The 21,626-nt window shown below is 38.8% G+C and overlaps 1 protein-coding gene and 1 pseudogene across 3 annotated transcripts in view; one reads left to right on the top strand and one right to left on the bottom strand.

The window, feature by feature from the left end:
* The window catches only part of OSTM1 (osteoclastogenesis associated transmembrane protein 1), a 42,883-nt gene extending 21,312 nt beyond the window's left edge, over positions 1-21,571 (bottom strand). The window contains exons 1-3 of one of the 2 annotated variants that reach the window (XM_027551276.1): positions 21,062-21,571; positions 14,151-14,265; positions 497-594 (exon numbers count right to left, since the gene is read on the bottom strand). In XM_027551276.1, the coding sequence (XP_027407077.1) occupies positions 497-594; positions 14,151-14,265; positions 21,062-21,466 (618 nt within the window). In that variant the 5' untranslated portion in view covers positions 21,467-21,571. The remainder of the gene's footprint in view (positions 1-496; positions 595-14,150; positions 14,266-21,061) is intronic. The other variant, XM_027551275.1, reaches the window with a different exon arrangement.
* Positions 3,978-4,508, top strand: LOC113898284 (annotated as a pseudogene). The gene has a single exon (XR_003512600.1). The product of XR_003512600.1 is annotated as a 40S ribosomal protein S19 pseudogene (transcript).
* Positions 21,572-21,626: the final 55 nt, after the last annotated feature.

The following is a 21,626-nucleotide window of genomic DNA, read 5'->3' as shown; positions in this document are numbered from 1 at the left end:
CTACCTTTTATATTATAATTCAAAACTCAAAGTTACGTTACTAAACAGAGTCTTTTAAAGTAGGTAAAATATATTTAAGCAAACACTGAGGCAGAGAATAAGCTTCTTATAGACAATCATACTGAACTGCAAAATACATTATTGCATAAACAAAGTCAAAGTAAATTACTGTCAGACAGAACAACATTGTGTTTCAATTAAACAATCACATGCTTCAGTTAATATGTTCATACTCATTAACTCATTGGATCCTGACTACAAAATAGTGGAAGGTAGGTAGTCAGGGTAGATTTTACTATTCCCACCTTACAAATTAAAAAACTGAAGTTTTGTTGATTTGCCCAAGAGCTAGTAATAGATTTAGTAGAAATCCAGGTCTACCTCTACACTCTATGTGTATATGAATATCAACAAGTAGTGCTATAAAAACCGGAATTATTTATTACTCATTTGGACAAAACAGCATTTTAATTTCAAGTATCATATATAAAAATACCTGAAGGTTATTCTCAAAGCAGGTCAAGGTGTGATTAAATTGGTTGAGGAAGTATACTGTGCTATTTGATAATTCTTCACTTTTGTTCGTTAAACAATCTGTCAAGAAACCAAAAAAGCATATTGATATAACTCAAGCAGTAATTATATAGTCATTTATCTTTTAAGCTGTTACCTTCCGTTTTGCACTATTGTAAACCTCTGTTCAAATAAGCATGAAGTTTCTTCACACGTTAAGAGAATTTTCCAAATACATGAAACTTAACCCCTTTCAGTTTCCGAAATATTTTGGTAACATCATAACCATTTTCATGAAAATCTTAATCACATACTCTCCTCTCTTTGTAAAAACAATATATCAAATAAAATTGAAACTGATTTTTTGACAGTGCAAAGTCTTAATCATGAATATCAGTTATCAAACGCTGCCTTAAAAGGAGTATTTCAGGCGTAAGACCATTTATCTGCATTGATTTCAGCTAAATGTATATGCTTTTTGATCCTTTTCTGTGTTAAATTTAGTAGTTCTGGGTCTCTTCCATCTCGAATAGTAGGTCAGTTATTGCATCAAAGAGGGTAATTTTAAAAAATCTGCTCTTTCTAGTCTATTGTGAGTTGGGAGACCAGAGAAACAAGCTGGTGATAATTTTGCATAAAATACTCATACAGGGACTTACAAGTAACATCTGGAAATACATACAATTGTTTCATATCTTTCTAAAAATCTCACATAAGTGATATTCCTCTGCAACTTGCTACTCTCACTTAGTATTAGCTCAAATTAAATCCTTTGAATTATTTTATATGCATGAACATAGCACAATGTATCTATCTATTGCCCCTCCTTGGATGAACCTATTCCTTATCCTCAGTTTGTGCTCTTATTCCTTATCCTCTCCCTGTACTCCCTCAGATTACTCTCTGGGATCTAGGTTCAAGTGCCTGACATCACATCCTAAAACTCACGGTCAGCCATTTCAATCTCACGCTCCTAGAATCCTTGTCCTCTTTACATTCCACGTAATCACAAATATTAATATTTTAAGCCTTCATTATCTTCCCAGGTGGCGCAGTGGTAAAGAATCTGCCTGCCAATACAGAAGCCTGGGTTGGGAAGATCCCCCAGAGTAGGAAATGACAACCCACCGCAGTATTCTTCCCTGGAAAATTCCATGGACAGAGGAGCCAGTGGGCTACAGTCCACGGGGTCACAAAGAGTCAGACACAACTGAGTGACTGAGCACGCACACAACTTTTCTCTATTCCCAACTGTAGTTATAGAACGCTACTACAGAAAATTCTGAAGTTATAATGAGGGGACTCAATTCAAACTAATGTCAGATTCACAAAACAATCCTTGTAGATGCCCTGCCAATTATTCCACAAGAGATATTAAAATATTTTCTATTCTCTAGTACTCAACCATACTCTTGTTCCTCTTCAGTTCAACTGACAGCTGTACATTATACCCACTCAGGGCCATCTATTACTATCTTTCAACTGGGAGCAGATAGAAGGCTGTTGCAACTATCCAGGAGAAAAGAGGTAATGCAAACAAAAAGAAATCAATGGATAAGAGACAGATTGAATAAGTAGTGAAGAGTACCAGAATATGCCAACTCAAAATATGCCTTTTTGGGATATGGATTATTCTGAGCTAAAGGACTTTCAGAACCAATAGATTCAGGAAAAACTAAAAACAGGGTTCAAGTTTTTATTTTGTAAATAAAATTTACACTTGTAAAAGAAATTTCCATTTGTAAAGATGTCTTCCTCTCCAGAGAAAGAAGAACTCATAACAACTAACTCTTCCCAATGGAGAGGGCTCTAACTTAAATCTACATAACAAATCTTACTAAGCAATCCTGTTTACCATACTTTACTGGTCACTTCCCCATAACTTGCCTCCTACATCCAGAAGGCCAAAATCCCTTTCCTCTGATTAGCCTAAGATGTTATATAAACCCAAATTCTAACCATTTCTTTGAGTTCCTCATCATTGGGTGCTCCCACATGTGCATGTGCAATGCACATGTTAATAAGCTTCTGCTTGCTTTTTCTTGTTACTCCATCTTTGGCCAGTCTAATTAAAGAGTTCCAATCAAAGAACCTAAAATGGGTGAAGGAAAAAAAATTTTTTTCCCTCCCCTTGAGCAAACATTAGGATAAGACACACTATACAATGTATTCACTATTACAAACAACAATCACTACAATGAAAGCTAACATTAACTGAGTAGTTGCTATGTTCCAAGTGCCATGCCTGTACTTTAAACACATTCACTCAATTCTTACAACAATCTTATAAGGAAAGGTGGTGGTGGTGGTTTGGTTGCCAAGTCATGTCCAACTCTTTCAACTCCATAGACTACAGCCTGCCAGGCTCCTCTGTCCATGGGATTTCTCAGGCGAGAATACCGCAGTAGGTTGCCATTTCCTTTTTCAGGGAATGTTCCCAAGCCAGGGATCAAACTCACATCGTTGCAGGCAGTCTCCTGCATTTCAGGTGGATTCTTTATCATTGAGCCACCAGGGAAGCCATGAGGCAAGAACTTTTTAATATAAGGAACACTTTTTAAATAAGGAACAGAGGCTGACAGGAATTAAGGAAGTTGCCAAGGTCACGACCGATAAGTAAAAACCAGGAATTGTTACTCAGTCTGATTCCTAAGCCTGCACTTTCAAATACCACAAACACAAAATATTCACATCTACCCTCTAAAAAATTAAAGTTTAATACGGGTAATTAATAAATACACACCTCCACTCCTCCATCCACCACCCATAGATTTCCCCATAGATTTTACACCATGCAGGGATTCAGGTAGTTGCTATCAACTGCTCAGTGCTGGCAACTGAGACGAAGCCTAAAACTGGTGAACAGGGCAACTAGTACATTAAGACTCCTTTATGCAAGCTGGAAAAAGACATTGCCTTTGGGTAGTTTACAAGAGTGCTTCTGCCTCCAGAAGCTGAGTTGGAATCCCGCTCCATTCACCTGCTCACATAGGCCAATAGTGTAGGACCTGGTCTGTACCTGGGGCCCTGCTGATGCACTCTACATTCTCTGCAGCTTTATCTTCTCAAACATGTAAGTCCTGTTCTGATCGTTCACCTTATCATTTGAAAATCTGAGGATCACTTCACAAATTAGGAAACAGCCAGAGAAATAAGATGATATACTGAGGATCATACATCAAGTTAGTAAGTTATTAAAATATAAAATATACTTGTCAGGTTCTTAATTAAGTTTATCTCAATTATACCATTTTTTCTTTACTATTTAAAAATGTTATTCTATTGGCTTTCAAAAAGTTTATACACTAAATTCTTTTAAAAAAATAACAACATAAGCCTCTCTTAATCTTGGTTTAACATCATCACAAAGTAGCCTTGAATCTTTTTACACATGAGGTAGAGTATATATAAATAAAAACAGTTACAAACGTGCATAATATTAGTATATGGGCTAATAAGATTGAAGTGGCCTTTCCCCTGGCTGGCAGCGCGGAGGCCGAACGATGCCTGGAGTTACTGTAAAAGATGTCAACCAGCAGGAGTTCGTCAGAGCTCTGGCAGCCTTCCTCAAAAAGTCCGGGAAGCTGAAAGTCCCTGAATGGGTGGACACCGTCAAGCTGGCCAAGCATAAAGACCTTGCTCCCTATGATGAGAACTGGTTCTACACACCAGCTGCTTCCACGGCACGGCACCTGTACCTCCGGGGTGGCGCTGGGGTTGGCTCCATGACCAAGATCTATGGGGGGCGCCAGAGGAACGGCGTCATGCCCAGCCACTTCAGCAGAGGCTCCAAGAGCGTGGCCCGGCGGGTCCTCCAAGCCCTGGAGGGGCTGAAAATGGTGGAAAAGGACCAAGATGGGGGCCGCAAACTGACGCCTCAGGGACAGAGAGATCTGGACAGAATCGCTGGACAGGTGGCAGCTGCCAACAAGAAGCATTAGAACAAATGATGCTGGGTTAATAAATTGCCTCGTTCGTAAAAAAAAAAAAAAAAAGATTGAAGTGGTTTACAGGTTTTGTAGTTGACATTTTGTAGGGAGGTAGAGGGAATAAAATTTCACCTACAACAATTATACATCTGTATATAATGAGCCATGTCATGGCACAGGGGGTGGGTGTATACCCCTGTATTGCCGTATAAAAGAGAGAGCAATGGCAATTTCTTCTATACAAAATATGTAACTGAAGTAATTTCTTTATAAAAAGGTAATTTATAGAATAATGAAAAATAAAAACAAAAGAAAAAATAATTTAAAAAAAAGAAGCTTCTCTGAACAACAAAGAACTTAATTCCTCTTATTTTACTAACAGCCATTCCTTTTCATTTGAAATAATTTGAAAATTAAACTAAAAGCTAATATAGACCAGTCATCTTATTAAGTACTGCATTAATGCAGCACTATCAAAAATCTTTCAGTGATCATTAGTGATATTATAAAGCACAAAGGAGTTTACTTACATAATGAGATTAAAAATGTCTTCATTATTAAAGAGCTCTGACTTTCTGATCTAAAACAAAGGAACTCCAGTGAAATTCCTTTTATCCTTTTGTAAGAATTGGGAACATATGGTTACAAGCAGTGAGAAGCTATATAGTTTAGAAATTAATAAGAAATATTAGCTTCCTATAAGCACTATAAGTGAAGTGGTCATTATGAATTTTCCTCATCTCAGATAACCAATGAAGCCTCATCAAGGACAGATTAGCACAGTTTCTAGCTCAGTAAGGGCTCAGGCATCAGCTCAAGAGGCATTCTTAAAGGTGTTAAGGGTTCAAGTTAAGACCTTACATAGAAACCTACTAAATATCATAACAGGAATTATGTATCCATCTTTAGATAAAAGAATTTGACATCTGTTAGGAGTTTGTATAAGAATCTCTGCTGTTTTTCATAACTAGTTTTATAGAGAAAAACAGGGACAATCACCAATTTCTGAAAAATAGGGTAAGCTTCAGAAAATATAGCATTAAAGTATGGCAACTTTTTACCTAAACAACATAATTAAGCTTAGTAAGTATGAACATAGGATATCTAAAGTTATAAGATATAAATGTGTGTCTAATGCTTAGTATGCTACCATTTGGCTAAAATATGGGAAAGATGGGTTCCAATTAATTGACTTTCTTGTTCACTTTTTTTTTTAAGATTAATTTATTTATTTTTGGCTCTGCTCAGTCTTCATTTTGGAGCATGGCCTCTAGGGCACGCAGGCTTCAGGAGTTGCGGTGCTCAGGCTTAGTTGCTCCGAGGCATGTGGCATCTTCCTGGACCAGGCATGGAACCCTGGTTAACTATTAAGTTTTATTATTGATTTTTAAAGAATCAAGACAAAAAGTGAAGAGTGGCAGAATATGCCTTTCTAACATAGGCTTATCTGCCATAAGGATTATTTTGAGCTGCAGGCACCTGGAAAACAGCCAATGTAGTGATAAGCTTTCTATGAATTCCCCCTTACCTGCCTAAAGACAGAGCTTCCAAAAGAAACTCAATTGTCATAAATCTCTTCTCCAGGAGTTTCATCAACTAGGGAAGATTTTCTCCTATCAGGGGAAAGGTGACCAATTGAACAGAATGGCGAGTCCAGAAATAAATTCCTGCATATATAGTCAACTATGGGCTTCCCTGGTAGCTCAGAGTTGAAGGTGCCTCAGCAGTAAAGAATCTGTCTGCAATGTGGGAGACCCCTGCAGTGCAGAGACTGGGGTTTGATCCTGGGTTGAGAAGATCCCCTGGAGAAGGAAGTGGCATCCCACTCCAGTATTCTTGCATAAGCTGATAGCATAGAAACAGTGGAATGGTGATTATCAAAGGGTGGTGGGTGGGGGTAAAGGGGGTGGTTGGTCAAAGGGCGCAAACCTCCAGTTGTACGATGAGACAAGTTCTGGGGATCTAATGTACAGAATGGTGATTTAGTTAGCAATACTGTATTGTATACTTGAAAGCTGCTAAGAGAATAAATTTTAAGTGTTCTTATCACACACACACACACACACACACAATGGTAATCGTGTGACATGATGGAGATGTTTGTTATCCAACACTATGGTGGTAATCATTCTGTATATAATTGTATCAAATCAACACATTGTACAACTTAAATGTAAACAATGTTACATGTCAATTACATCTCAAAAAAGTTGAAAAAGAAAAAAATAAAAAACAAAGTACCAAAACACTACCTTAAAGCAAGTTATGGTCCCATCAAATCTGGTCACTCTACTAATTATCCAACTGTCATATGCATAAGATAACTAAGAAGGATCTCAATAACCAGGCTATCCTTATGTCAACAATACACAGCTTTAAAATTGTGAAGAGAAATCCTTGATATATTTTCTTTACCTCTTAGCAGTCACTCTCTACAAAAATTAATTTTCATGTTATTTGTAATGTGAATTGGAAGAGTTGTATTAACATTTCTTTTGAATTTTAATTTCCCAAAACTCATTTCTAACAAAGACCAATATCATTCAAAGACACAGAAATTCTAAATATAAAATAGACGGTAGTGGTAATGCATGGCACTCTTTTAAAAATTTTTTTATTTTATATTGGAGAATAGAGATGGTTAGATAGCGTCACTGACTCAACAGACATGAGTTTGAGCAAACTCTGGGAGACAGTGAAGGCCAGAGAAGCAAAGCATGCTGCTTTGGGGTTCATGGGGTCGCAAAGAGACGGACATGACTTAATGACTGAACAACAACAACAATGGTAGATTAACAATGTTGTTTTAGAATGGCACTCTCTTTTATTGAGTTTCTAGCCGTCCTTTCATCAAGTAATAATGGCAAAGACTAGGTACTAACCCACAGCTAGGTCTAATAGAAGGAAAGGTGATTTTTTAAACAATATTTTAGCTTTTACACTTTTAAATGTTTATATTTTTAATAGTTATTTTTAAAAACCCTAACATCCCCTTAAATTAACTTTAAAAGGTTTTAAACTATGTAATTATAGTTCTACATTTTCTTAGCATAGAAGATGAAAAAGGAATAGTCATTTTATATCAGAAGATACATGCCTACAAAATGGATCACATATTGGTTTAAGTTTCAGTTAAAAGCAAGTTTGAAAAACACATCAGTAAGTTTTGTTCTTCCTTTGTAATTTTTTTCCTTCCCATTTTATCTTTTAGATGCCAGATGGAATAGACTCCAGATTAGTTACCACTAAAGGTTGATGCTTTTGAACTGTGGTGTTGGAGAAGACTCTTGAGAGTCCCTTGGACTGCAAGGAGATCCAACCAGTCCATTCTGAAGGAGATCAGCCCTGGGATTTCTTTGGAAGGAATGATGCTAAAGCTGAAACTCCAGTACTTTGGCCACCTCATGCGAAGAGTTGACTCATTGGAAAAGACTCTGATGCTGGGAGGGATTGGGGGCAGGAGGAGAAGGGGACGACAGAGGATGAGATGGCTAGATGGCATCACTGACTCGATGGACGTGAGTCTGAGTGAACTCCAGGAGTTGGTGATGGACAGGGAGGCCTGGTGTGCTGCGATTCACGGGGTCGCAAAGAGTTGGACACGACTGAGTAACTGAACTGAACTGAACTGAAAGGTCTCTATTGCTGGCATCCCTTATCAGCTCTATATTTGTAAATTTAATAACTAGATCACCACATAAAGTTAACTGAGATAAAAGGGATCATGGCTTGTATTTAACAATTTTATACAAACTCTGAGAAAACTGACCAGTGTTTTGTGTTTAAATAAAAAGGCAAATAATCTATATTTTTGAATATTTATATTGCAGTTTTTATGTATATACTATAGGGGAGGAAAAGTAATTTTCCCTCTACCCTTCTAAGTTCTCAGCTGGGACCCCTGTGACAAAAGTCAGATCAGTAGGAGAAAAACAAACAGAAGTTTGTTAACTTGTATATGTCACATATACATGGAAGATACAAAAGGAAATTGAGTAACTCAAAGAGGTAGTTTAGAATTTAGGCTTGAATATAATGTTCAGGTAAAAACAAAGAAAGATGGGTGTAGAGGAGGTCAGTGGTGAAGTGACTAGGAAAAGTAACATAAGCAAGTACAAGGCTATGCAGGTTTATGTCCCTGCTTTCTCCATTTACAAGATTTTCTTGTGATTTAAAGTCATCGTTTTCTTCCTGGTGTAGAGACGGAGACACTCTTATAAACAGAGATTTCCTTTATAAATATAAATTTCTAAACAAAATGGTTATTTCTACTCTGTTTTCAGAGCTTCTCCTGAGAAACAGTGTCTACTGTTTCTCAAAATAATGAGCTTGAAATAACCCTCACGCCAAAGAGGCATATTTTGGGATAGCACATTTGGTCTCCTACAGTACAAAATGACAACATCCTAGGCAAACTTCTGTCTGATCAGACACAAATTCATTTAAAATTATAGTGTGACATGATTGCTTTCTTCCATTTTATTAAAAGAGTAAATATTCTTTGTATTCATTCTTTTACCTGTTTCTAAAGGCCAAATCGGAGAAGGCAATGGCACCCCACTCCAGTACTCTTGCCTGGAAAATCCCATGGACGGAGGAGCCTGGTGGGCTGCAGTCCATGGGGTCGCTAAGAGTTAGACACGACTGAGCAACTTCACTTTCACTTTTCACTTTCATGCATTGGAGAAGGAAATGGCAACCCCCTCCAGTGTTCTTGCCTGGAGAATCCCAGGGACAGGGGAGCCTGGTAGGCTGCCGTCTATGGGGTCACACAGAGTCGGACATGGCTGAAGTGACTTAGCATAGCATAGCATAAAGGCCAAATATTTAAAACAAACAATGACTGAATAGATAACAAACAGATTGCTAAGTACAAGGTAAACCGAAGCCTGGGGCTTCCCAGGTGGCACTAGTGGTAAGAATCTGCCTGCCAATACAGGAGACACAAGAAACACAGATTTGATCCCTAAGTCCACAAGATCGCCTGGAGAAGGGAATGGCACCCTGATCCGGTATTCTTGCCTGGAGAATCCCATGGACAGAGAGAGGAGCCTGGTGGGCTATAGTCCATGGGGTCACAAAGAGTCAGATATGACTGAGTGACTTAGTATGCGCGTGTGCGCACGCACACACATACACACGCACACACACACACAAACACAGAGAAGCCTAGAGCATCATTTATAAAGAAAATAGAGTGAGGATCTCACGAAATCAGTGGTTTAATAGATCTGGTTGCTAAAGATGTGATTGTCTCAGAACCCGATGCCGGATTCCTGATCATTGCTGAGGATTAACATTAGAAAATGTGCGGCTTTACTAAAGACATTTTTTTCACATTATCTACTTTTATGTAGCATGATAGAAAAAAAAGAATATTTTACATTTCTATTTTTAGTAAAAGACTAGGTTTTCTATAATATCAAACATGTACATAGCATAAACATTAAACTTTGTAGGGCTAAAATGTATCTATATTTCTTAAAATGGAGACTGTGCAATTAATTTATCAAATAGAACTTAAAAAACAAAATTAGGCCTTAACTCATGAATACAGTCTTTTCTTAAAGCCTTTTGATTTTAGTTCCACACTCTTGATCTGTAATTCCTTTACACTTTCTGAGCCTTCATTCTACTTCACAGGGCTTATTGTGAAGTTCAAATGAGCCAAGTGTTATGAAATTGAGAAATATTATTTAACTGCTGACTTATTACTCACCTTCTTTAGCTCATTTTTCCCTTTCTTCAAATTTCTTTTCTCACTACTTTGTAAGAAAACACTATGTTGCTCAAGTAACAATGTCTTGTTAAATTTTGGTGAAAATTCAAAGTTTTTTGAACAATTCTTTAAAATTTTCAGAAAATGTTCATAATATCTTTATTGAGCAGATTTCAGAGAACATAATTAGAAGTGTTTCCAGGTAATTTGGTATAGATTATTCATTTCTAGGTAAGATAATTATTTTAGAATGAATGCCCAAGGGAGAACTGCTGAGGAGTACAAATTTATAAAACTATTTTATTTCCATATAAAATACAGAATATAAACTGTGATAAATTTTAAAATGTGAAACAATGAATGGAAGACAATTTTTATGGATGCATAATCTGGGAAAAGAAAATAGCCAATCTTTCTAATTACATCTAACATACAAATAATCACAGCAGATTTGGACCATTTGTCAAGTTTTTTTAAATTTTATGTATTTTTGACTAGGTATTAAATGCACATGGTATATAATCCAAAGGATACAAATGTAAGTAGAATGAAAATTAAGTCTTTCTTTCTTTTCTGCCCACCTAGCTATATAATTCTCCAAAAGATGTCATACTTCTCTGCACCCTGCTTGGCCATACATTTTGGGCAAATTAATTTTAATTAGGGAGTAAACATTTCATTTTTTCTTCAGAAGTCCAATCAAGGAATATTTTCAAGATAGGACGCCTCATAGAAAAACAAAGGCAAACAAAGCACCCTAAGAATTTATTCTAAAGAGTTTTATACCTGCCATACTGAGTAAGTATGCAGCAAAATGTTTTTTTCCTTTTTTAGAAAATAACTAGAGAAGAAAGCTTCTTTCAATTGGTAAATTCATTACAAAATACCTTTTAAAGAAAAGATGCTTTACCTCTCACATATATAAAGTAACATCAGGTCAAATTCTTAAAGAAATGGGAATATTAGACCACCTTACCTGTCTCCTGAGAAGCCTGTATGCAGGACAAGAAGCAACAGTTAGAACTGGACATGGAACAATGGTTGGCTTCAAAATTGGGAAAGGAGTGCATCAAGGCTGTATATTGTTACACTGCTTATTTAACTTGTATGCAGAGTACATCATGCAAAATGCTGGGATGACTCACAAGCTGGAATCAAGATGTCTGGGAGAAATATTAGCAATCTTAGATATGCAGATGATACCACTTTAATTGCAGAAAGTAAAAAGGAACTAAAGAGTCTCTTGATGAAGGTGAAAGAAAAGAGTGAAAAAGTTGGCTTAAAACTCAACATTCAAAAAACTAAGATCATGGCATCCAGTCCTATCACTTCATAACAAATAGATAGGGAAAAAGTGGAAACAGTAACAGATTTTATTTTCCTGGGCTCCAAAATCATTACGGACAGTGGCTGCAGCTATGAGATTAAAAGACACTTGCTCCTTGGAACGAGAGCTATGACAAACCTAGACAGCATTATTAAAAAGCAGAGACATCACTGCCGACAAAGGTCCGTATAGTCAAAGCATTGGTTTTTCTAGTACTCATGTACAAATGTGAGAGCTGGACCAGAAAGAAGGCTGAGTGCCAAAAAATTGATACTTTTGAACTGTGGTGCTGGAGAAGACTCTTGTGAGTGTCTTGGACAGCAAGGAGATCAAACCAGTTAATCTTAAAGGAAATCAACTCTGAATATTCATTGGAAGGACTGATGCTGAAGTTCCAATACTTTGGCCACCTGACACAAAGAGCCAACTCATTGGAAAAGACCTTGATGCTGGGAAAGATTGAGGGCAAGAGGAGAAGAGGGTGACAGAGGATGAGATGGTTGGATGGCATCACTGACTCAATGAACATGAGTTGAGCAAACTCCAGGAAATGGTAAAGAACAGGGAAGTCTGGCATGCTGCAGTTCATAGGGTCACAAAGAGTCAGAGATGACTTAGCAACTGAACAACAACATCAGTCAAAAGAAGTGAACCCCAACATATACCCCATTTATTCTAATGAACTGATTTTAAATGATTTGCAATTAACATATTTTTCAGTTCAGTTGGTAAAGAATCTACCTGCAATGCAGGAGACCCCAATTTGATTCCTGTGTCAGGAAGATCTGTTGGAGAAGGGATAGGCTACCCACTCCAGTGTTCTTGAGCTTCCCTTGTGGCTCAGCTGGTAAAGAATCTACCTGCAATGCAGGAGACCTGAATTTGATCCCTGGGTTGGGAAGATTCCCTGAAGAATTAAAAGCCTACCCATTCCAGTATTCTGGCCTAGAGAATTCCATGGACAATATAGTCCATGGGGTTGCAAAGAGCTGGACATGACTGAGAGACTTTCACTTCACTCACTTCATCTATCAATGGATTTTTGTGAAGGGCTTAATAATACTTAAAAACAGCTCTTCTGTTTATGTTAAACAAACTGTTCAATCATATTTATACTAAAAAGTTTTACTCCAAAAAGGAAAGATTTTGCCTTAAAAAAAAAAAAGTTAGCTGTCAGCCAAGCCTCTGAATTAATAGAAACAAAATGAAAAGAGTTAATATCCAATATCCATGGTATACTACAAAGGAAAGAAACTTAGCAGGGAGTCTTTTTTCCATCGTCATATGAATAAACAAAAAGACAAAGTCCTTAGAAAAGTTAAACTCCTTAATGACTTACAGGTACACAGATTTTTAATTCATTCTGTCCTTTTTATTTTTACAGCCCATGCCCTACTTCACATTTTCTTTGCCTCTTGCCTAAACCATTGTAAAAATTTCCTCACTGGTCTCTCCCTTCCATTGGGGTTCCACAGGAAAAAAAAGGATTTTTACAGTTTAAAAACATTCAGAAAGTGCTAGGTTAAGTGATATTTGAAAAATTTTAACCTATAGTCCTCACTGACTTTAATATTCCATGTGTATTGTAAGTTCCCAAGATACTACAGTATATAACCACTTCATAGTACTATGCTGATGCTCTAAGCAGTATGAAAAATGTTGGCATAAGTGATAAACTACTATATAGGTCAAAGTCCTACTTTCCCTTTCCAAGTTCACCTCCCACTGTGCTTCCAGCATCCTGTAATGTCTATTACTGTTTTATATCTCTGGGCCTTTGTTCAGGATGCCTCTCTATCTGCAGTGTCCTTCCTCTTGTCTCTACTTACTGAAATCATGTCCAGTCATAAAGGTGTAGGATCAAAAGGTACCTCCTCCTGGAAGTCACTTCAAATTCTTGTCAATCTGATTTTTTTCGATTTTCCCAAGAACTCTATGATGTTTTCGTAGCATTTATTGTCACCTTAGGTTATACTGTAACTCTAACTTTCTTCTTCACTAAATTATAAGATATGGAAAACAAGAATTTCCTAATACATAGTTGGTTTTAAAAACACTTATGAATTGAAATAATAACTTTAATTTTTCCAAAGAATGCCTGAAAATAAATCTCATTTCATTATACAAATACATACAAGCCCACAAACCTGCTGGAACTGATGTTACCACCTCCCCCTACCACCATTTGACAGATTATTATAAACATCATAATTATTAAGCAGTTAACATTCTGTGAACAGTAACTATATGCCCGGTACTGAGCTAAGAGCTGTACGCAATTTATTTCATTTAATCTTCAAAACTATCAGGTAAAGTAGGTTCCAATATTACCATGAATTTACAGGTGAGGAAACTGAAGCTCCAAGAGGCAAAATTATATGCCCAAGGTCTGACAGTAGTAGGTTAAGATAGAATAAGTCACAGAGCTTAGAACAAGATTCAGATCTGATTGCAAAGCTCACTGTTAACTGCTACTCTTTGCTGGCTTTCAGTATTTGCCCAAGATGTTCTCACTAATAAACCATGATGCTAATCAAAATTCATTTAAATTTAGTAATAAAGAGTATTTAAAATTTTCAGAGTTCAAAATTCACTAAAGTAAAATCTGACATCTATACTATTGAAATACAACTTCAAAAATGAAAGTGAAAGAGTTACTTACTTGCACAATTTGCCTTCTGCCATGTGGAATTAAAAAACTCAGACAGAATCACAACTATTTGCATTCTATCTGCCATTAAAAGGCTTCTGGCACAACTATGACTCTCTGAAGAATTCTGTAACCAAACAAAAGAAAAAAATACAATCTGAGTATTCTTAGACTTCCCAAACAACAACCTGAGGCCCAAAAAACCTTATAAAAATAATTCATATTTATTATAAGCTTTTGGGGGCTTCCCAGGTGGCTCAGTGATAAAGAATCTCCCTGTCAAAGCAGGAGACGCAGGTTTGATCCCTGGGTCAGGAAGATATCCTGGAGGAGGAAATGGCAACCCACTCCAGTATTCTTGCTTGGAAAATTCCATGGACAGAGGAGCCTGGCAGGCTATAGTCCATGGGGTCACAAAGAGTCTGACACAACTGAGCAATGGAGCACATATGCATTATAAGCATTTAATATTTTGTTATAATCAAATAATGACATCATTAATAATAACTGTAATAAAACAATAGCAGCTAACATTTATTGGTACCAGGTTCACTTACAAAGGAAGAAAATCTTTGCTTCTTAAATAAGTATTTGCTTCTATGGTACCATTTCAAATACTTAGGCCCACATATAATATTAATATACTTCTTATGAACAGGAAAATATTCTGGAAAGCTGTTCACCAAAATGTATCAGTAGCTATCTCTAAATAATGGAAATAGAGGGGTTTTCATTTTCTTTTTTGCCTCTTTTACACTGTCCAAACTTTTCTACAATGAACATATATTATTTATGCATTTTTAAAAATCTGGTGGGTAAATGATGACAAAACATTGTTTCATCTTCTGGACAGTTTTGGCTCAAAATCTTAAAATCCACAAGAATGGATTTACACTATGTAAATGATAAATTCAAGTTCCTGAATTACTGGATCCTTATCTATTTCCTTTCCTTTTTGCCACAAGCAAAGTTAAGTCTTGCTGACCCTTCACCCTTTCAAAGTTATTTAACTTCTATTATTTACCAGGCATTATAAGTATCCTGGAATTTTGGGGTAAGTTTTCCCTGATGGTGCAGAGGTTAAGAATCTGCTTTGCAATGCAGTTCAATCCCTAATCGGGGAACTAGACCCTACATGCCTGTGGGCTGCTACTGAAGCCTGTATGCTCTGGAGCCTACAAGATACAACTAGAGATTCCATTTACTGCAACAAAAGATCTTACATGCTGCAACTAAGACACAATATAGCCAAATAAATAAATAAAATATTTTCTTAAAAAGAGAATCCTGGTGTATTGAGGGTACAAAGAGTGACAAGGCATGCCATCAACACTGGGCCTTCAAGAACCTCCCCAGAGACATACAGATAAGGAATTAGTGTGATGAGCAATAAATGAGAGAGTGTGCTAGCTCTAGAAAAGAACTGATCAGCCATGTGGGGTTAGAAAAGAGGGAAGTTGGGCTTAAGAGCAGAAATCTTGCTTTAAAATCTCTCTGAAGATCATTTTGGGATGATTACCCATTCTGTGGCTTAGTTTTGTTAACTCATTAAAAGATGCAACCTCGAATAAAATATGTTAAAAGCCCCTTTCCTGGAATTGCTTTCAGAGCAATATCAGCTATAGAAGAAAATTTCAGGAAAGAAAATGAAACAATATTTTGTGATAATTTACCCATCAGATTAAAATGGAATGTGGCCTAAAGAGTCAGACAAACCTGAATTACTAGCTGGCAATCTCGGAAAGCTGAGGTAAACTCTGTGAGGCCCAGTTTCATAATCATTGAGTCATTAAATGAAATAGCATAGATGAATCACTTAGCACACTGGCTGGCACCCAGTAAGTAACTGATATTTGCTATTTCACCTAGCTACCTGTTGCCAACAAAAGTGCTCTAGGTGGGTGTAGCTGGCTAAGTGTAACCTGTTACTTAAGAAGGAACTGGATGTAAGTGGATGATTGGCTATTTTAAAAGTCAATACAGAATAACCTGTATGAGTGGTCAGTGTGTGGAAAGTTCAGTTGAGGAAGACATCAATGTAGTTGGGAGAAATGAGGAGAGTTCATGGAGGAAGCAGGATTTGAACTAAGCCCAATACTAAGAAAGGGGCAATATAGTGGTTAGGGCTCCACACTCAAACCCAGATTCAATCCCGGTTGGGGAACTAACATCCCACATGACGCATGTGTGCTAAGTCGCTTGCTGTGTCCGACTCTGTGCGACCCATGGACTGTAGCTCACCAGGCTACTCTGTCTGTGGGACTCTCCAGGCAAGAATACTGGAGTGGGTTGCCATGCCCTTCCCTGGGGATCTTCCCAACCCAGGAATCGAACCCGCATCTCTTATGTTCCTGCACTGGCAGGCGGGTTCTTTACCACTAGTGGCACCTGGGAAGCCCAGGGAAAAGGGAAGAAAGGGGAAAAGGTTTTAAATGGAGTAAATAAAATGATCAAGGGGTGAAAGAAGGAATGACTATGTGGTATTCAGGGAGTATCCAGGATGAGAAGATGGTGGCAACCATGAGAATGGAAGGGAAATGATGAATAACCCCAATGATGATGATGTACTTTTGAATACCTAGTGGTTCTAAATGCCCTAAATGTATAGCTCATTAAATCCTTGTAAAAACTCTATGAAATAGACAGATCATCCTTCTGGATTAAACCCAGCCACTTTCACTGCATGGGACTCATGACATGGCACCTGCCCACTTTCTCAGACTCAAATAACTAGTCTCCTCCTGGCTCACAGTGCTTTGAGTTCTTTCTAGTCCTTAAACACACCAGACTCTTGGAGTCTTCACACCTGCTACTTCTTTACAATGTATATATTCTCCCCATTCTCCCACCCTCTCAAATTTTAGGTGTCTTTAACTATTCACCACTTCTATCTATTCCCAGCCTGAGTCCTGATCAGCACTCTTGTTACATGCTTTGGTGGCATTTGGGATTTTTTTCTTTGCAACACTTACATCACACTTGAACTAAATACTTACAATGATGTTTAATGTCTGTTTCCTCTATCAGACTATAAGCTCTTCTCATTCACAGATACATCCCTAGTAAGTACAACTACCCTGCACATCATAAGTATTGAAGAATTTTTCTGAATGAATAAGAACCAGTGCTGGAGAAGGAAATGGCAACCCACTCCAGTAATCTTGCCTGGGAAATCTCATGGACAGAGGAGCCTGGTGGGCCACAGTCTATGGGGTCCCAACAGTCAGACATGACTTAGCAACTAAACCACAAAGAAACAGTGCATTCTAATCTCTAATGAAAGACAGACATATTATGTCATGTTGTGTTCCAATCTCCTCCTTCTATTCCTAAGAATTTGTAAATCTACACTAAAATTATGTTGAACACTTCCAGATACATATCCTCAATTACTAGCACCTTCATAAATATATACACATATCTATATGTCTATCTGGGCTTCCCAGGTGGCACTAGTGGTAAAGAACCTGCCTGCCAATGCAGTTGACACAGGAGATGTGGGTTTGATCCCTGGGTCAAGTAGATTCCCTCGAAGAGGAAATGACAACCCACTCCAGTATTCTTGCCTGGAGAACCCCATGGACAGAGGAGCCTGACAGACTATAGTCTATAGGGTCGCAAAGAGTCGGATACAACTGAAGTGACTTAGCACGCAAACATATGTCTATCTATCTGCCTATATAAATTTTAAATGAACCAAGTAGAATAAGATAGAGATTAGCAATTCAGAATAGGGGGAGGAGAGGCAAAGCATCTTGGCAACCACTCTGATGATGGTGAACAGCTCAATGAAACTATATTCCTATCAGTTTAAACTAAAAGAAGAAAGTATGATTCAAGTAAGAAGGAATCCATTAATTCCATTATTCAGGTTTCACAAATCACTGTATTCTTTATCTTGAGATAATAAAACTATATGGAGTCCTTGACCCATTAATTCCAAGAGAAAGTGACTAGAAAATAGAATTCTTTTCAGATAACTATTACAGATAAATCAATCAGTTTGCTGCACCACAGAAATAGCATGCTAATTTCTACCATCAATTCTTTTTCTCTTTACACTCTCCTCCTCTCTCAGTCAATCCATGGACATGGATTCACACTAAAGAGTTGAGAAAGAATGTCTTGATAAAATTCTGCTTGTAGGTTTTCTCTAATAAGCACCCCCCCTCTTGCTCTCTTCCCTCCTTTAATTCAGCATCTTCACTCTTTTGTTCTAAAATCCTATTGTACAATTTGTAACATTCACATGGATTTTTTTTCCTTTTTAAATTTTTCTCAATATAGATTAATTTTATTTCCCTAACTACACTGATAATTTTAAGTTTGAAGCCTGGACTATCCCCTCCTTTTCCTTCAGTACCCTTTTACCTGTTCAATATTTAAGAATAGCATGTGCTTGCTAATTAAACTGATTTAAATCAAAGACTTGAGTCAAAGAAAATACATTACTCTCCACAAACAACTCCCTGCTGCACACACACAAAGGACAACTGATAATTTAAATTCACTCCTAAGAAATTCATACATATTTTTCCATATGTTCATTACTACACATAATGGCTCAATTCCCACACCTATCTGAAAAAGCCTATTAAACCCATGAAATACCCCCAGAAGTTCAGAAATCATGCTTTTGAGCTATGGCATCCAGCTCTACTGAGGAAAGGGGTGGATGAGTTGGGAGAGGAAATATAAATTGGGGAAAGGGTCTTTCTGCCTCTTGTTATCTCTCCTCTGATCCTTTCACACAACAGTGAGGCAAGCCAGGTATGCAGGTCACTGGTAGAATGTGAGACACAAAGCAGAGGACACAGTTCATGCCACCCTTACATTGCCATGGGCAGTGGGGAACTCATGTGGAAATCCATACACTAATTGGCCCTTAATTGGCCCACAGAAGCCCATAGCACTGTACCACCAGAGTTTGGGGTAATTTTTTAACTTCATCTTAATTCCACAGAAACTACACAAATGAGAAAAGTATTTGCTGCCTCAAGAGCCAAGCGGTGCAACACAATTCAGTCATTCTGACCACAGAACAACTAACTCACTTACTGCTTAAATCAGTTATGATGCCGTACATACCTGCTATAGTATGACAGCAAGGGACAAGTCTTGGGTGCTTTAAAATAATGGGGTATACACACACACACATATATATCCCTGGCTATAGAGAAGGCAATGGCACCCCACTCCAGTACTCTTGCCTGGAAAATCCCTTGGATGGAAGAGCCTGGTAGGCTATAGTCCATGGGGTCGCTAAGAGTCAGACACGACTGAGCAACTTCACTTTCACTTTTCACTTTCATGCATTGGAGAACGAAATGGTAACCCACTGCAGTGTTCTTGCCTGGAGAATCCCAGGGACAGGGGAGCCTGGTGGGCTGCCGTCCATGGGGTTACACAGAGTCGGACACGACTGAAGCGACTTAGCAGCAGCATACCCAATAGAAGGATGCACGAAAATATTGCATGTAAGCCTAAACTTCCTTGAAAACTTACTCTTTACAGAAAGATTGAGCACAGAATTTATTTAATGCAAATAAATTCCCTATTTATATAAAAATGCATACTTATGTCAAGTAATATCAGGCTGACAAAGTAGGGGATGCAATGTCTAAATACGTCTAAATTCTGTCAACTCAACCATGATTTATGAAATAATTCCAATCACATTTTCATGAGACTTTTTTTCTCAGTACAAGAGGAACTTTCCATTCCATAATCCCAATGTCATTCCTCATGTTGTTCCTTTAAAAGGGATATCCAGCCCATACCTCATGACTCCCACCAGCCTTGACACTAATCCTTTCCTAAGCCAAGCCCTATAAGGTACTTAGGAACAGGGACATGTCTCTGTGTCTTTCTTTTAATTAAGTGCCTCATAGCGTGTACCACATGACCAGAAGAGCTCTGAGTACCAAGACACGAGAGCAGCTTTACTATTTTGTAAAATTTTAGTTCCCATTTACTGAAAACTATTGCTATGTGCCAGTTTTTTTTTCTTTTATAAAATATTTATTTCCTTACTAGGCTGTGCCGGGTCTTAGTTGTAGCATGCAGGATCTTTTAATTGCAGCATGTGGGATCCTATTTCCTAAGCAGTGATCAAACTTGGGACCTCTGCATTGGAAGCTTTAAGGCTTAGCCACTGGACCACCAGGGAAGTCCCTGTGCCTGTTTTCTAAGAGTTCGTTTTATCTCCATCTTACACATGAGAAAACAGGCCCAGAGAATATAACCTGCTCAGAGTACACCTCTAATAAGAGAGAAGAAATGGTGTCCTAGCCAAATGTCTCCAGACTGTATTAATGACTAAAATGGCCTTTCATACATTATCTCTTTTTTTATTATTTTAACAGTCACCTCTGGCAGCAGTTTTCCTCCATTTTACAGAGGAGGAAACTAAGACTCCAAGATAATTAATCTGAGGTCAAACTTCTAGAAAGTGGTGAATCTGAAACGGTTTGGCTACAAAGTTCAAGTTTCTCATCACCACCACACTGCAGTTTCTCCACTTCAGCTGGGGTTTCAGGAAAGAGTCCTTCCTGGGAACTGCAAGTGGGGAAAGGAAGAAGCTGTGGCAGAGTTGGGGCAAAGGGGTGAAGGAAAGGAAGAAAAGGCAGGGTTGGGGTGCAGAAGCCCCAAGAAAACTAGTTATACCTATCTGCAAGTATGTACCGAAAGAGGCCCAACAGCAGCCATGGAGGCAAAAATCCAAACCTCAAGCCCTCCCTATACCACCACCCACTTTTCTGATGCCCCTAACTCCACTGCCCCAATCCAACCTCGTTTTCTCACAGATGGGGAAACTGAGGAGCCCCTCCCCACCCCCGCCCCACCCCGAGTTAACTATCATTACATCCTCCTCACTTCCCAACAATCCACACCAGAGGTCCCGGATGTGCTCTTCTACCCACCCCCACGGCTCGGCTGATGTTGTCCATCTTGTTGGCGACCTGTTGGAAGAGTGGGTAGCAGGTCTGACAGAGGCGCACCGGTCGGGCGCCGCGCACTAGACACCCGGTCAGCTCAGCACTGCTGTTGGCGAAGTCCAGCAGCAGCTCCCGGCACTCTGGATCCAGATCCGGCAAATCTGGGGGGAGTGACAGTGGCCCCATCCTTCCGCCCTGCAGCAGAGCCAGGGACAAGTCTTCCACCTCCAGCAACTGCTCCTCCGACAGGAGGTCGTGGAGGACCCTGTGGGGGCTGCTGCCCACGGAGAAGGTGCCCAGAGCCAGTCCCGACCACAGCAGCACCACCAACAGCAGCCGCAGCAGCAGCAATGATGACCTCCGCCGCTCGATGGTCCGGTTCGGGTCCATCGCGGGGTTCCACAACCCCCAAGGCGCAAACTGCCTCCTGATCACTTCCAGTCGGGGCTGCGGATAGCAGCCGCTTCCGGCTTCCTCAGGCGCAGGCCGCTACCACGGTCACGAGGTGCGCGCGTCACGGCCCCGCCCCCGGCGCGCGGCTCCCCGCCCC

Source organism: Bos indicus x Bos taurus, chromosome 9 (genome assembly GCF_003369695.1).
Source record: "Bos indicus x Bos taurus breed Angus x Brahman F1 hybrid chromosome 9, Bos_hybrid_MaternalHap_v2.0, whole genome shotgun sequence".
Classification (NCBI taxonomy): Eukaryota; Metazoa; Chordata; class Mammalia; order Artiodactyla; family Bovidae; genus Bos; species Bos indicus x Bos taurus.
This window is presented reverse-complemented; position numbering and strand designations above follow the sequence as displayed.